At 38.8% G+C, this 14,283-nt stretch overlaps 1 protein-coding gene across 1 annotated transcript in view; it reads left to right on the forward strand.

Moving 5' to 3' along the window:
- The window catches only part of HEPHL1 (hephaestin like 1), an 82,663-nt gene that overhangs the window by 16,036 nt on the left and 52,344 nt on the right, over positions 1-14,283 (forward strand). The window contains exons 3-6 of the mRNA XM_060605331.3: positions 6,116-6,328; positions 7,008-7,187; positions 9,707-9,961; positions 13,260-13,428. Coding sequence (XP_060461314.2) covers positions 6,116-6,328; positions 7,008-7,187; positions 9,707-9,961; positions 13,260-13,428 — 817 coding nt within the window. The remainder of the gene's footprint in view (positions 1-6,115; positions 6,329-7,007; positions 7,188-9,706; positions 9,962-13,259; positions 13,429-14,283) is intronic.

Below are 14,283 nucleotides of genomic sequence, written 5' to 3' on the forward strand. Positions count from 1 at the left end.
AGACCTACAAAATGTAAAGAAATGGAATTAGCAATTAAAAATCTTTCCTCAAAGAAAAACCCAGGCTCAGATGGTTTCATTTCTAAATTCCATCAAATACTGTAATAATAGTAATAGTGAGAATCCTTTACAAAATCTTTCAGGAAACAGAAGAATACTTCCAAATTCATCCTATGAGGCAAACATTATCTTGATGCTAAAGCCATACATACATCACAAGAAAACTACAGACCAATATTCCTCATGAATGTAGACACAAAAATTCTTAACAAAATTTTAGCAAACTGACATCAACAACATATAAAGAGAATTATACACCATGGCCAAATGGAATTTATCCTGTGATCGCAAGTTTGGTTTATTACTAAAAAATAAATGAGTGTAATACAACATATTAATAGCATAAAGGACAAAAACCATATGATCATCTCAAAAGGTACAGAAAGGCATTTAACAAAATCTAGTACTTATCAGTTAAAAACTTCCAACTAGAAACAGATAGGAACTTCCTCATCCTGTTAAAGGTTATCTAAGAAAAACCCACAGGTAACATCATGGTTAATGGAAGGGATACTGAATGCTTTCTTCATAAGATTGTGAACAAGGTGAGAATGTCTGCTCTCACCATCATTATTAAACATTGTCCTGAAGATTCTAGCAAATGATAGACAGGTCTTCTAGCAACAAACTCAGTCTTTGTTTATCTAGAACGTCTTTACTTTCCCTTCCTTTTTTTAAAGGGATAGTTTGCTGGATAGGGTATTCTCAGCTGGCATTTCCCACCTCCTCACCCCAACACTTTGAGTTTGTCTTCCCACTGTCTTCTCATCTCCCAATATTCAGATGGGAAGTCAACTGTTAATCATGTTGATGCTCCCCTGTATGTGATGAGTCATTTTTCTCTTGTTTTTAACGTTACATCTTTGCCTTTTTTTCCCCTAACAATTTGACAACGATGTGTCTGTGTATGGATTCTTTGTATTTATTCTACTTGTGGTTCATTATGCTTCTTTGATGTGTAGATGAATGTTTTTCATCAAATTTGAAAAACTTCAGGCCATTTCTTAAGAACAGATTTTTGTTTGTTTGTTTTTTGTTTTTTGTTGTTTTGTTTTATTTTTGTTCTGTTTTGTTTTTTTCCTGTCCTCTTTTCTGTCTTTTCTCCTTTGGTGGACTACTACTATGCATATGTTAATACACTTGGTGTTGATCCACAGGCCTCTGAGGTTCTGTTTATTTTCTTCAATCTTTCCCTCCTCGTCTTTTTCAGACAGGATAATTCTGTTGATCTATCTTCCAGTTCATTGATTCTTTTGCCATATTGAATCTGTTGTTGAGCCCCTCTAGTAAACGTTTTATATCATTTATTGTACTTTTCAATTTTCTATCTCCTTGAGGATGTTTTCCATTTGTTGAATCATTTTGTCCTACTTTTCTTTAATTATTTAAACATAGTTTCTTTTAATTGCTTGAACATTTTTATAATAGCTGCTTTAAAATCTTTATCTGCTAAATTTAACATCTAGAGGCACTTAGAGATAGTTTCTATTGGCTCCTTTTTCCCCTGAGAATGGGTCACATTTTCTTGTTTCTTTTATTTTGTTGTTGCTATTGAAAACTGGAAATTTTTGAGAATATATTGAAGCAGCTCTGGATTGGGATCCCTCCCTCATCCAAGGTTGTTTTTCCTGTTTGTTTGCTTTATTATTGAGTAACTTATCTGGACTAAATTTGTGATATCTGTCTTCCCTATAGCGTGAGGCCACCAAAGTTTCTGCTCTTTCTTTTTTCTTGTATTTATTTTTAAGGCTGGTTGCTAAGGGTCACCTCTACATCTGCTTAGCTTTGAAGTCAGAAAGTTATTGGACAGAGGTTGTGTTTAAGCATCAGTAAATTTCACTTCTCTGCCATTGAAATTGTGGGTGGATAGAAAACCCATTCAAAGTTGTGATGATTTTTGTCTGCCTTGGATTTTAGTTTTTGCTGGGCTCTTTGCTTCTCCTCTTTACAAGCACATAGCATTAGAGTCAGCCAGGAGTATGTGTATAAACATGTGCAACAATTTTTCAAGTGCAAACATTGGTGGGTACCTTGATTTGATTTCCAGAGCACTGAAATGGTCATTTTTCTCCATTTCTTTCAACTTTATGATTACTTTTGGGGGAGAGGATCAGCTATCTCACTCTCTTCTAATGAATTTTTCTCTTGGCTATAGTTGCACGCCTGCTAGTCTTTTTTTTTTCTTTAAGTTAATTATTTTTTTTGAGAGAGAAAGACGGAGAGCAGAGAGAGAGAGGTAAAGACAGGATCCCAAGCAGACTTTTTGTTGTCATCATGGAACTTGATGTGGAGCTCCAATTCATGAACTGTGAAATCATAACCTGAGCCAAAATCAAGAGTCAGACATTTAACTGATTGAGCCACCCAGGCGCCCTGCAAGCCTGGTAGTCTTGAAGTCCCTGCTCAGTTCAACTTAGTGTTTACTGTGAACTAGACCCAGTGCTGGATACTGGGGCTGTAAAAATGAGTAAATACACACTTGTTGCTTCCAAGATATTCATCTGGGGAGAGGTAGAGGATGAACTCAGAAGAAGTAGGTAGGTGGGACTAACATTGATTAAGCAATTACTAATATGCCAATGCCTATGCGAGAGCTCTTACATGCGTTATCTCACTTAATAATAGAATTAACTAGTGCTTTCTTGATCTCCATACGAATATAGTTAAGTATCAGGACTATTTACAAACAAATTTTATTTTTATCTTTTTAATTCAGAGAAGAATAGAGAAGGGGAAAATATCTTACATTCTGATTTCCTACATATCCACTAAAATGAGTTCAAAATAACAAATTAAACAAAAAGTAGTATGTGAACATGGTTAGAAAATTTTAAGAGTACAGAGAAGTATGAAAAGTAAAAATTCCTCCTACTTGTCTCTTACCTGAAAAATGATCGCTTTTAAAAATGTCTTATGGGGCACCTGGGTGGCTCAGTTGGTTAAGTGTCTGACTTGGGCTCAGGTCATGATCTCACGGTTTGTGAGTTTGAGGCCGGCATTGGGCTCTGTGCTGACAGCTCAGAGCCTGGAGCCTGCTTCAGATTCCATGTCTCATTCTCTCTCTGCCCACACCCCCCCCCCCCCCCCCCGCCGCCCCAGAGTCTCTCTCTGTCTCTCTCTGTCTCTCAAAAATAAATAAATGTAAAAATTTTTTTTAAATTAAAAAAATTAAAATGTCTTATAAATTTATCTTAGAAAATTTTCTATATATATATTTGTGTGTGTGTGTGTGGTTATGTGTGTATGTGTGTGGTTATGTGTTTATTTGTACAAAAGAGATTATACTATCAGGCTGCTATGTATTTCCTGTTTTTCATTTTTCACTTCATCTTGGAGAGTTTCTCATATCATCACACATAGAAAGACATCCTTTTGGCACTTGTGCAATATTCCATTGTGTGAATGGACCAGTTTGGTGTTGACGATTACTTAGGTTGCTTTCCGTTTGGGGTTGATACCTGCACATTCCCCAATGAATATTCCAGTTCCAGTGTACAATATATTCCAGTGAGTTTTATTTGTTTTTTAATGTTCATTTATTTTTAAGAGAGAGACAGAGCATGAGCAAGGGAGAGGCAGACGGAGAGGGAGACACAGAATCCAAAGCAGGCTCCAGGCTCTGAACTGTCAGCACAGAGCCCAATGTAGGGCTTGAGCTCACAAACCAAGAGATCATGACCTGAGCCGAAGTCAGATGCTTAACGAATTGAACCACCCAGGCACCCCTATTCCAGTGTATTTTCAAAAACATTTTCAAGGATATTTCAGGGGTAAATTCCTAAAAGTAAATTGCTGGTTATACTCATATTCCTTCTTTCCTTCCTTTCTGCTTTCCTTCCTTCCTTCCTTCCTTCCTTCCTTCCTTCTTTCCTTCCTTCCTTCTTTCCTTCCTTCCTTTTTCTTTCTTTCTTCCTTCCTTCCTCTTTCTTTCTTTCTTTCTTTCTTTCTTTCTTTCTTTCTTTCTTTCTTCCTCTTGCTCTCTGTCTCTCTTTCTCTCCTTCTTTCTTTCTTTCTATGGGAACTGGCAAGTTGTCCTCCAAAAAATTGCACATTTACACTTCCACCATTTGTTTATGAGCTGGCCTGTTAACTCCTACAACTTCACCAGTCCTCAATATTCTCAAATCTGATGGGTGAAAACTTGTATATAATAATTTCTAAAAACTCACACAGTCTCAAGTGCATAAAACCAAATGAATGTTTTAAAAATACTCTTATATTGTTAATGTTACCACTGCTCAAAACCTTTGCCAAATCAAAATCCCTTCCTGGGGATAACCTTCAGAACAACTTAATAAGCTACCCCCTCCCAAATCACTTTTTACTTTATATTCATGGTTTATTTTGCATCCCAAATGATCTTCCTCATCTTGAGTGCTGACACCAAGGATTTGCTTGGGGACTCTAGCCCCTCCTTTCAATAATAGTCATCAACACCTCCCAGTGATAATAAGCAAAAAGAAAGTACGTTAAATAAATTGTGAATATACAAATCTCTGGGAAAATTTCTACTGATATTGATTTGTATCATATAATCAAAGCAAAATGGGTGCTCTCAGTTGAAGTTTCTAGACAAGTCCACCACCCTCCCATCCTCCCCCAGCTACTGACCTTCAGTAAATTCGGAAGCTTCCAAGCCATGCATTTTGTTCACAGGGCTTTGGTGTATGGTGTATACTCATGCTACTCATTCATTATTTCATTCAACAGATGTCTGATACTGAGCACCCACTATACCAAGCACTGAGGTACATCTTGAATATAAAATTATGAGCATAAGTAAACTTGGTTTGCATGGGAATTACAGTCTAACATGAGAGACAAGTATCTATCAAACATTACAGACACAGTATTATCCATGTATAATTAAAAACATGGGCAAGTGCTATGAATAAATAATAGCTGATATTTACTGAATGCTTACTATATATGAGGGGCTGTGATAAATGTTTTGTAGATCATATGTCATGTAAGCCTCAACAACTCTATGCCATAAGGAGAATTATCATCCTATTACAAATAAGAAGCTAAGATTCATAGAAGAGAAGGAAATTGCCTAAATCACAGCTAAGAAGTGAGAGAGAGAAGATTTGTTTTCAGGCAGTCTAGCTTCAATGGCTGTGAACTTAATCACTGGCTATTCCGCCCTTCTCTTTATGTGAATGCATTTCAGAAAACTGACCTAGTCCAGCGAGTTCAGGATTGCAAGTTTGTTGAATGAATTGGTGAACAAATGAAAGAATGAAGAATGAACTTGGAATGTGTCCGCACCCATGTCCTTCTGGGCCCTTCACCTTCCAGCCTTCTTCTCAGTGCCGTCCAGTTCCTCCCCATCCTTCCAGGCCCCTACCTGCTATCCAGGTGGTTATCAAACTAGTTTTAGCAGTGGACTTGCCTTCATTGAAAAATCTTGTGCCATGTTAGTTTATATAACAGAGGAAGGGAATGCCATGCCCATTTGCCCCTACTTGCTCTGTGGTAGACCCCCACCCCCACCTAGCTGAGCCCAAAATTTCATTCAACACATCACTCTATTTTACTCTCCAGTTGTCCTATATGATAACAATTCCTATTCTGGTCTGCTAAACAGAACCGTAGGCTCTCTGGAGGAAAGATGAATGTCTTACTCTTCCTTCCTATCTTTTATGAGACCTCAAACAAGTGCTGAATCAGTAATAAGTGCCCAAGAATTTCATTATTGCTTCTGCCCTTTCTCCTTTCCTTCTTGAGGTGATGTTAAATGGAGTGGATTCAAATCTTCCTGATTGGTACAAGAGGACCATCAGAAGGGGTCCTTATGAACATTTATTGAGTGTCTGGTTTTGTTTTGTTGCTTTGTATACATTGTGTCATCTAGTTTTCACATTCCTATGGGGTCGATATCCCCATTCTAGCTTTCCTGATAGGAAACCAAGGCACTGAGAATTTAAGTAACTTGCCTCAATCCCACAGGAAATACATTTTAATTCATATGTGTTTGATTCCAAAGCTCCGGCCCCGTCCACTATAGCATGTGATCTCTGTATTTTAAGTACGTTTTATCTTTTCTTGGAAGGAGCTCTATACCCAGATGGAACATCTGGAAGGAATAAGGATGATGATATGGTTCCTCCTGGCAAAAACTACACCTATGTCTGGCCAGTGAGAGAAGAATATGCCCCTGCTCCAGCGGATGCCAACTGCCTGACCTGGGTGTACCATTCGCACATCGACGCTCCTAAGGACATCTGCTCTGGGTTAATTGGCCCACTGCTAGTGTGCAAGGAAGGTAAAGAGAGCCCCCTCCAACACACACACACACACACACACACACACACACACACACACAGAAGTCTATTCCCAGAGGTGTTGAAAGGTGTATCTAAATTTCAGGTCTTGTTTTGCCCACCTGCCTTGCTGCGTATGGAATGTGCCTTTTCTTCCAAGCTTTCTGTAGGATTCGGGAAATTCTTCTAACATAGAAGGTCAATCTGATGCCACAGCAGGGACAATAATTCAGACTTCAAGCATCATAGCCTTCTGAAACTTGCATGCTTTTCTTTTTCAAACAACAGGGATATTCCCTATTGAGAGCCATTCAGGCCACCCTGACACCACACGTAGGCAAGTGAAAAATGTAGCCCAATGACCATGGGTGCTTTTGTTTTGCTATTTCAACTGCTTGATCATTTTGTGATTTTGTTCCCTATTGCTGTCAGTAAAGCTGACTCCCTTTAGGAGCAAGATTTTCAAGTCTGTGGTTGTGAAGACTTCTGTTTTATGACTTTTCTCTTCAGCTCTGTCATTTCCATTAAAATCCTTTGCTGCTTTCATGTTGTGGTTACTTCTGTACATGTAAATCTTGATGAACCTTTACACTTACCTGGTACCATTGGCAAGAAACAAAACTCAACTTGATCTAATCCACTTTGAACTTTTTTCTCTACTCTTTTAAATGTCCCCGACAGGTATCCTGAATAAATATTCAGGAACAAGGACAGATGTGGACCGAGAGTTCATTATAATGTTTACTCTGGTGGATGAGAACCAAAGCTGGTACCTTGATGAAAATATCAGACATTTCTGCACTGACCCTGATTCAGTTGACAAAAAAGATGCTGTTTTCCAAAGAAGTAACAAAATGCATGGTGAGTATTTCCCGTGTTGTCACGTATGTACCAAATGCCTTTTGTGTATCTGCTACTATGAGGGATGCAAAAACACAGAAGTGTCCAACCTGGTTTTCTAGGATTTATAGCTCAGGGATAAGAGTGATTAGAAAGTGATATGAAACACAATACATGTCAGATCCTAAAACAATCTGAGAAGGGAGAAAGCGATAGTTATAAGCTAAATTGGGTATGACAAAGCTATGATATAGAAAATGGAAGGATTAATGTTCTAATTAAGAAAGAATCAGGAGGTGAGCATAGAGAGGATGGATGGGTTTATACTGATGGGAGAAAGGAGAATGAATCATCATCATATAACAATCCTGTGGTTTGCAACCTTCTGCATTTATCCAGTAACCATTTTCTGAGTGGCTGCCAAGTTCAAGAACTATGCTATATGCTGTGTTTAAATACACACTGCTGAATCTGTTATGTTTCCCAGACATTCTTTCAGTCAACATCTATTGAGCATTCATTATGTGCCAGACCCTGTATTTGTTGAAAATAATGAATTTCTATAGTTACCCTGTCCAGTGAGACAGAACACGTACTCATTTCTGTTTTGCAGAGCAGTGGCTTCATACAGAATTTTAGGACTTGGGGATTATTAAGTAGTCTCATTCCACTGTTTTCCCAGAGAGTTCTAGTGAACGGAAAGAACATCTTCAATGTAAACAAACTCTCCATGTCATTCATTGATAAATTTCCTCCATATTTGCTTGTCTGTCTCCCAGAGTCATCCTAACCAAGGCAGCATCAATGTAGTCATAAAATCATAGGAGAGAGGGAAGGAGCTGAAGACCATCTGACCTCCCCCATTTTACAGATGAAGAAACTGAGGTCAAGGGACCATCAATGACTTGCCTGAGGTCAAAGTGGTGATTAGTGCCAGAGTTGCCTGACAGAACCTGAGAGAGAAGTCCCATAGCAAATAAATTTTAGTTTGGTTGTGTTTGATTCCAAAGTGTGCAGAAGTGTGAGTGTCCCTGTTCTGACTGTTTCCACTGCATCACACACCCTCTCTTTTCTTCCTAGTGGTATTTCAGCCACCTTGTGTGATGTGGATGTTGGGCAAATATTTTAGGAAGGAAGAAGTAATGGAGAGAAGGAGGGAGGCAGCGAAAGAAACGAAGGATGGAATAAACAAAGACTTAAATTCAAATCAACTTGTACCCCTATTCCTTACAAAATGGTAGCGATGATCTCAAATCTTGCTGAAAACTACTAACCGTGATGGTTTACGACTCAGCTGTCCACATAATTCTTACTCTTTCAAATGAAAATGTCCAACAAAAGAGAATGAACCGCATAAGCAAATACAGACTATATTTAAAATAAAATCCATCCTGGGTGCAGAAGTAGGTGTTTGTAAACAAGCAGTCCTTCTTCGAGCTGGTAAAGGAGACCCAATGATAGAAAACAGAAAAATTTAAAAAACAACAAAAAAAATGCTTAACCAATATAAGATTTATTGAAACATTTATTTAAATTTACTAAAATTATTCAGAATCAATTGTGCTGCCTTAATCATCATTATCTTAGTAACAGTTGCTTCTTAACTCAGTTTGAATTTAGGAAGTGATGTTGTGAGGGACGCCTGGGTGGCTCAGTCGGTTAAGCGTCTGAATCTTGATTGTGACTCACAGTTCATGGGGTTCTCTCTCTCTGCCCCTCCCCTGCTTGCTCTCTCTCTCTCTCCCTCACTCTCTTTCTCTCAGAATAAATGAATAAACCCTTAAAAAATAAAAAATTCCTAAAAAAAAAAAAAAAGAAGAAGAAGAAGAAGTGATGTTATGACTCTTTAAAACCCTGAATCAAGTTTTCTTCCGCTCTTGGTCAAGTCCTTGCTGCCATTCAGGTGATTTGAAAGAGTGGATCTTGGACTTCCAGTGTCAGCTCAATCAGTAAGATTCTGCCCCAGCAAGACCTAGTAAAAACACTGGTTTTTCTCCCTTATTTTAAAGTAACAAAACTTTAAGGTAACATGTCTTATAGGTCCCTTCTAGTCAGCTCCTTTTCTTTTCCTTCTTCTTGCAAGCTTTGGTTACTCAAGTTAAGTAGCTACTAGGTGCCAGCTTTTCTGCCAGGTCCTGACAGCTGTGAAATGAGTAAGACAGAGTTTCAGGAAACAGAGCCCTGTAGGGAAGTCAGGTATGAAAAGGAAGGATCTCGGCAGGAGATGGCGGAGCCATCCTGAAAGGCTGAGCGCGCTCCGTTTACTCCTGACCTGGGTGATGTGTTCACATAGCAGCTCCAAGGCTGTTTCCACGTGTGCTCATCTCCACTTTTGCTGAGCGCTTTTCTCTTGAAAAACCTAATACCTTTCATTCCTTTCTGGGACTATGTGAAAGGAGCCGTGCTTTTCTGCACAAAAACCTTGCAACCGATGACCAGTGCTAACTCCTCAGCTGTGCCAGCATATGTGTTACCATTGTTTCTGGCCCTGCTCGCCTCTACAGGAGAGTCTCTCCCACCAGTGTGATTCTGTGTTTCAGCCCTCAATGGATACCTCTTTGGAAACTTCCCGGAGCCTGATATGTGTGTTGGTGAATCGGTGTCCTGGCACCTATTCGGGATGGGGAATGAGATCGACATCCATTCCATCTATTTTTATGGTAACACCTTCGTCAGCAGAGGGCATCGGACTGATGTCGTCAACCTGTTCCCAGCCACTTTCCTGACAACGGAAATGATAGTCGAGAATCCTGGGAAGTGGATGATAACCTGCCAAGTTAGTGATCACCTGCAAGGTAAAAAGGACAAGGACCAGCGTGTAGATGCTGAGAGTTGTACAACTGCACCACACAGTCAATGGTGTTCACTCAGTGCCTGCTGCTAGACAGATTCTTGCATTACATTTAATTCAATATGGAATACATAGGAATGCACGTGCTCATTTATTTGCCATCCTGTTACCAGGTATTTAGTGATCACCTCTCTGTGAGACAGGTGGGAGGTGAATGCAAGAAATGGTAAGACTTTCAAGGAGCCTATAGTCTAGTAGCTAGACTTAGACATTTACAAAATGAAAAAATTTTTGAGGGAGAAAAATAAAGGTTCTTTGTGCACAACAGTCAATTCTCTGGAACAATCAGAGAGACTTCCTGAGGAGTCGGCTTCTAGTCTGAGTCTTGAAATATGGGCAGGAATTGAACAGACGAAGAAGGGGAGGAAGGCTTTCCAAGTAGAGGAAGCAACACGAACCAGGAAAATACATGTTCTATATGAGCAACTCTACAAAAAATGATAACATTTTACCATTGGAAAGAAGTGTATAGATAATCTGGACCCATCCACCATCCAATTCTTGAATTTCTTTTGGGACTTCTCTTTTAAGTAATCATAGCAGCCCATTTCATCTCTGGGCCACTCTGTTAGAATGTTCTTCCTTACACTGAGACAAGATCCAATGATACTTGCTAAATCCTAGCATAGGTGCGTGATAGAATATTTTTTTGACTTTAATGCCTGGATAATGACTTAGCCTTGGTCCCTTGGGACCACATAGAATCGGTCTCTATTCAGCTGGACCACAGGTTTATGCCAGAGGAGTGATAGGAGAGAAGCCCACGGAGGCAGAGCCCAGTGGGAGGAGCTTTGAATGGCAAACTGAAGGAAGCAGGGCTGTGTCTGGAAGGCCACAGTGAGTGCTTCCAGATCCTTTGGCACATCAGTGACATAATCAGTGCAGCAATTTAGGAAGATAAATATGATACCTGTGCACAGAAAGGAGTTGGTGGAGAGATTCTGGCCCCTGGATGTTAGTTAACAAGCATGGTAACAATAGAGTTATGACATAGAAAAGGTCTGGCCTAAGATAGTGAAAACAGAATAGAAAAAAAAAGTATCAATGGAAGAGACACAGAAGAAATAATGTGTAATTATTGACGAACTATACACAGTCACCAGCAGGTACAGGGATGAGACTCTCCAGGGCAGGCTTTGATGACATATTCTTGTTCCCGTCCACCTTATCTTGCTGCTGTCAGCCTCAAGCAGCTAATCTTAACATTAGTCAGCTGGATTATTCCAATTCAATTCAATTCAACAGATATAGAGTTAATCAGTTAGTATGTGCCAGATACTGTTCTGGGAAGACACAGATTATGAAGACAAGATTGCTATTCTTATTTTCTCTCAGTTTCATTGAGGTATAATTGACACATAGGAATAGTATCTATTTAAGATGTGCAACTTGATGTTTTGATATATGCATACATTGTGAACTGATCACCATACTCAAGCTAGTTAATATATCTATGACCACACATAGTTAGCTGTGTGTGTGTGTGTGTGTGTGTGTGTGTGTGTGTGTGTGTTAGGAATACTTAAGATCTCAAAGAGTACAAAGTTTCAGTTATGCAAGATGAATGAGTTCTGGAGACCTAATGTACAGCATGGTGACTATGGTCAATACTGTACTCGAAATTTCCTAAGAAGGTAAATATTAAGAGTTCTTACCACAAGATGCCTATTCTTAAATGTTATATCTGGGGAGAAACTAATTTTAAAATCAAGGTATTAGCAGCCATTTGAGACTAATAGGATTACTAAGCTTGGCCAGTGGTTGTGGACATAAGCTGGTGTTTGTACATTACTGAAATTTGATATTTTCTAAATTGTCCAAACCCTCAAAAAAAAGTTATTGTAAAAAATTAGAAAATACATTTAATTTTTTATTTTATTTTTTATTTATCTTAAAAATTTTTTTTTAACGTTTATTTATTTTTGAGACAGAGAGAGACAGAGCATGAACAGAGGAGGGTCAGAGAGAGGGAGACACAGAATCTGAAACAGACTCCGGGCTCCGAGCTGTCAGCACAGAGCCCAAAGCGGGGCTTGAACTCACAGACTGTGAGATCATGACCCGAGCTGAAGTCGGACGGTCAACCGACTGAGCCACCCAGGCGCCCCTACATTTAATTTTTTAAAAGTTTATTTACTTATTTTGATAGAGGGAGAAAGAGAGAAAGAGAAAGGGAGAGAGAGAACAGTGGGGGAGGGGCAGAGAGAGAGGAGAGAGAAAATCCTAAGCAGGAGGCTCCATGCTGTCTGCACAGAGCCCGAGGCAAGGCTCCATCTCACAAACCAGGAGATCATGACCTGAGCTGAAATCAAGAGTCAAGCATTCAACCGACTGAGCCACCCAGGTGCTCCAGAAAATACATTTAATTTTTAATAACAGTAATCCTGTCTTAGGATAACGGTATCACATTTTGAGGAATATTCTCCCTATTTTCTAGACTTTTATACATAAATGCATGTTATTTATAAAATGAAATTAATCTATTAACACTGTCTTTTATCTTACTTTTCCCACTTATCAATGTAACAGAAATATATTTCCATGTCAGTCAATAGAGACCTACTTCATCATTGTATATCCTCCCTGTGTCCTTTCAAGGGAGATTACAATTTACCTAACCAATACCCCAATGCTTAACATTTGAATCCCCCCTTTTTTGTTTTTATAAACTATACTAAAAACCAGTCTGACATATCTTTAGGAAAACTCTTAGACTTAGAATTCTTGGGTAAAAGTGTTTGATTTCTCTCTTAAAGCTATGGACGGACATACATTGCCAAATTCTCTTTTATTCTTCACCCTTAGTGTGTGAAGATTCCCCTCCTCCCATTCATCTGCCAACACTGAGAATTATTAGTTTTTCTAATCTTTACCAATCTGATAAATGAACAAGAGTGACGCTTGATTACTATTAAGGTTAAACTTTTTTTTCATGTGTTTATAGTTAGATAGTATTTACAGAGATTTTGTGAATAATATGTTGATGTCCCTGGCCCACTTTCCATTAGGATATTTACTTTTTTCTTTCTCATTTGTCAAATATATTTACATATTGATCTGTCATCCTGTGCATTAAAATATCTCCCAACCCACCATTTACCCTTTACTTTTAACTTTGTTAAGGTCCTATTTTCTGTACAACAGTTTTAAATTTTTATGAAGTCAAAGCTATCAGTCTTTTCCTGTCTGATTTCTTATGTGAGCATTTATAGCCCGGCTTGTGGTTTTCCTCTGTTCTGCAGCTGGCATGCTGGGGCAGTACAATGTTGGTAACTGCAAAGGTGGTATTTCTCATCCCAGGATGACGGGTCAACAGAGGCGCTACTTTATAGCAGCTGAAAAAATTCTTTGGGATTATGCTCCTCAAGGCTATAACAAATTCAGTGGTCTTCCCCTAAATGCCTCCGGCAGGTAAGCTCTCTTTGCTGGCATTTCTAAGACTCGCATAAGAGAGGCACCTGTTAGACTTTTCCCTGTGACCTCATTTATATACACAGGAGTTCTGAGCCTCGTAATGTACATATTGCTGAGAATTGGCAGAGTATTTATTGTTTCATGATTTGCTGGCTAAATCAGCACTAGGTTCATTCATTCATTCATGAAGCATTTCTTGAGCACCTACTGTGTGCAAACTGCGATGCTAAGTGCCATAAGAAGTACTAAGCTGACAGAGAGTAGAATAAGGCCTCTGCACATATGGAAGAGAGAGTTTTGAAGAGAGAAGAAGACAGGACCCTCTCTCACTGAGGTGAACTGGCCAAGGAAAGTTATCCTTTTTGGTTCAAGGACAGCCTGATAGGTTATGACTTCTCTACCCAGAATGTGCTTGTCCTACCTATCCAGCAAAATGTTACTTTTTCTTCAAATTCTAATGTCACTTCCTAAGTGAAGCCTCTCCTGACTCCTGAGTCATTAGTAATCATTTTTGCTCCCAGAGCATGTAGTATTTTTCAAATTGAATCTAACAATTCATTAAGTGGATGTGGACTCCTGTGACTTGTTATTATAGAATTCTGTGTAATGGTGTCTGTGAAAGCATTTAAAATATATGGTATGATACAAGAATGATTTTTATTACCCTATGATCTCTTTTATGTCCGAGGGAATGTTTTTAAAATTTTCTTTCTGATTGATAAGACACCCTTTGTTTCTTTCATTGTAAATTTCACTCATTCATTCTTCCACCAAACCAACGCACCTGACCCCAGCCTAAAGAATTTGTGTGCATCATTTATGAACGTGTTCGATATCAAAACTCTCTTTTGA

The sequence above is a fragment of the Panthera onca genome, chromosome D1 (assembly GCF_046562875.1).
Source record: "Panthera onca isolate mPanOnc1 chromosome D1, mPanOnc1 haplotype 2, whole genome shotgun sequence".
Taxonomy (NCBI): Eukaryota; Metazoa; Chordata; class Mammalia; order Carnivora; family Felidae; genus Panthera; species Panthera onca.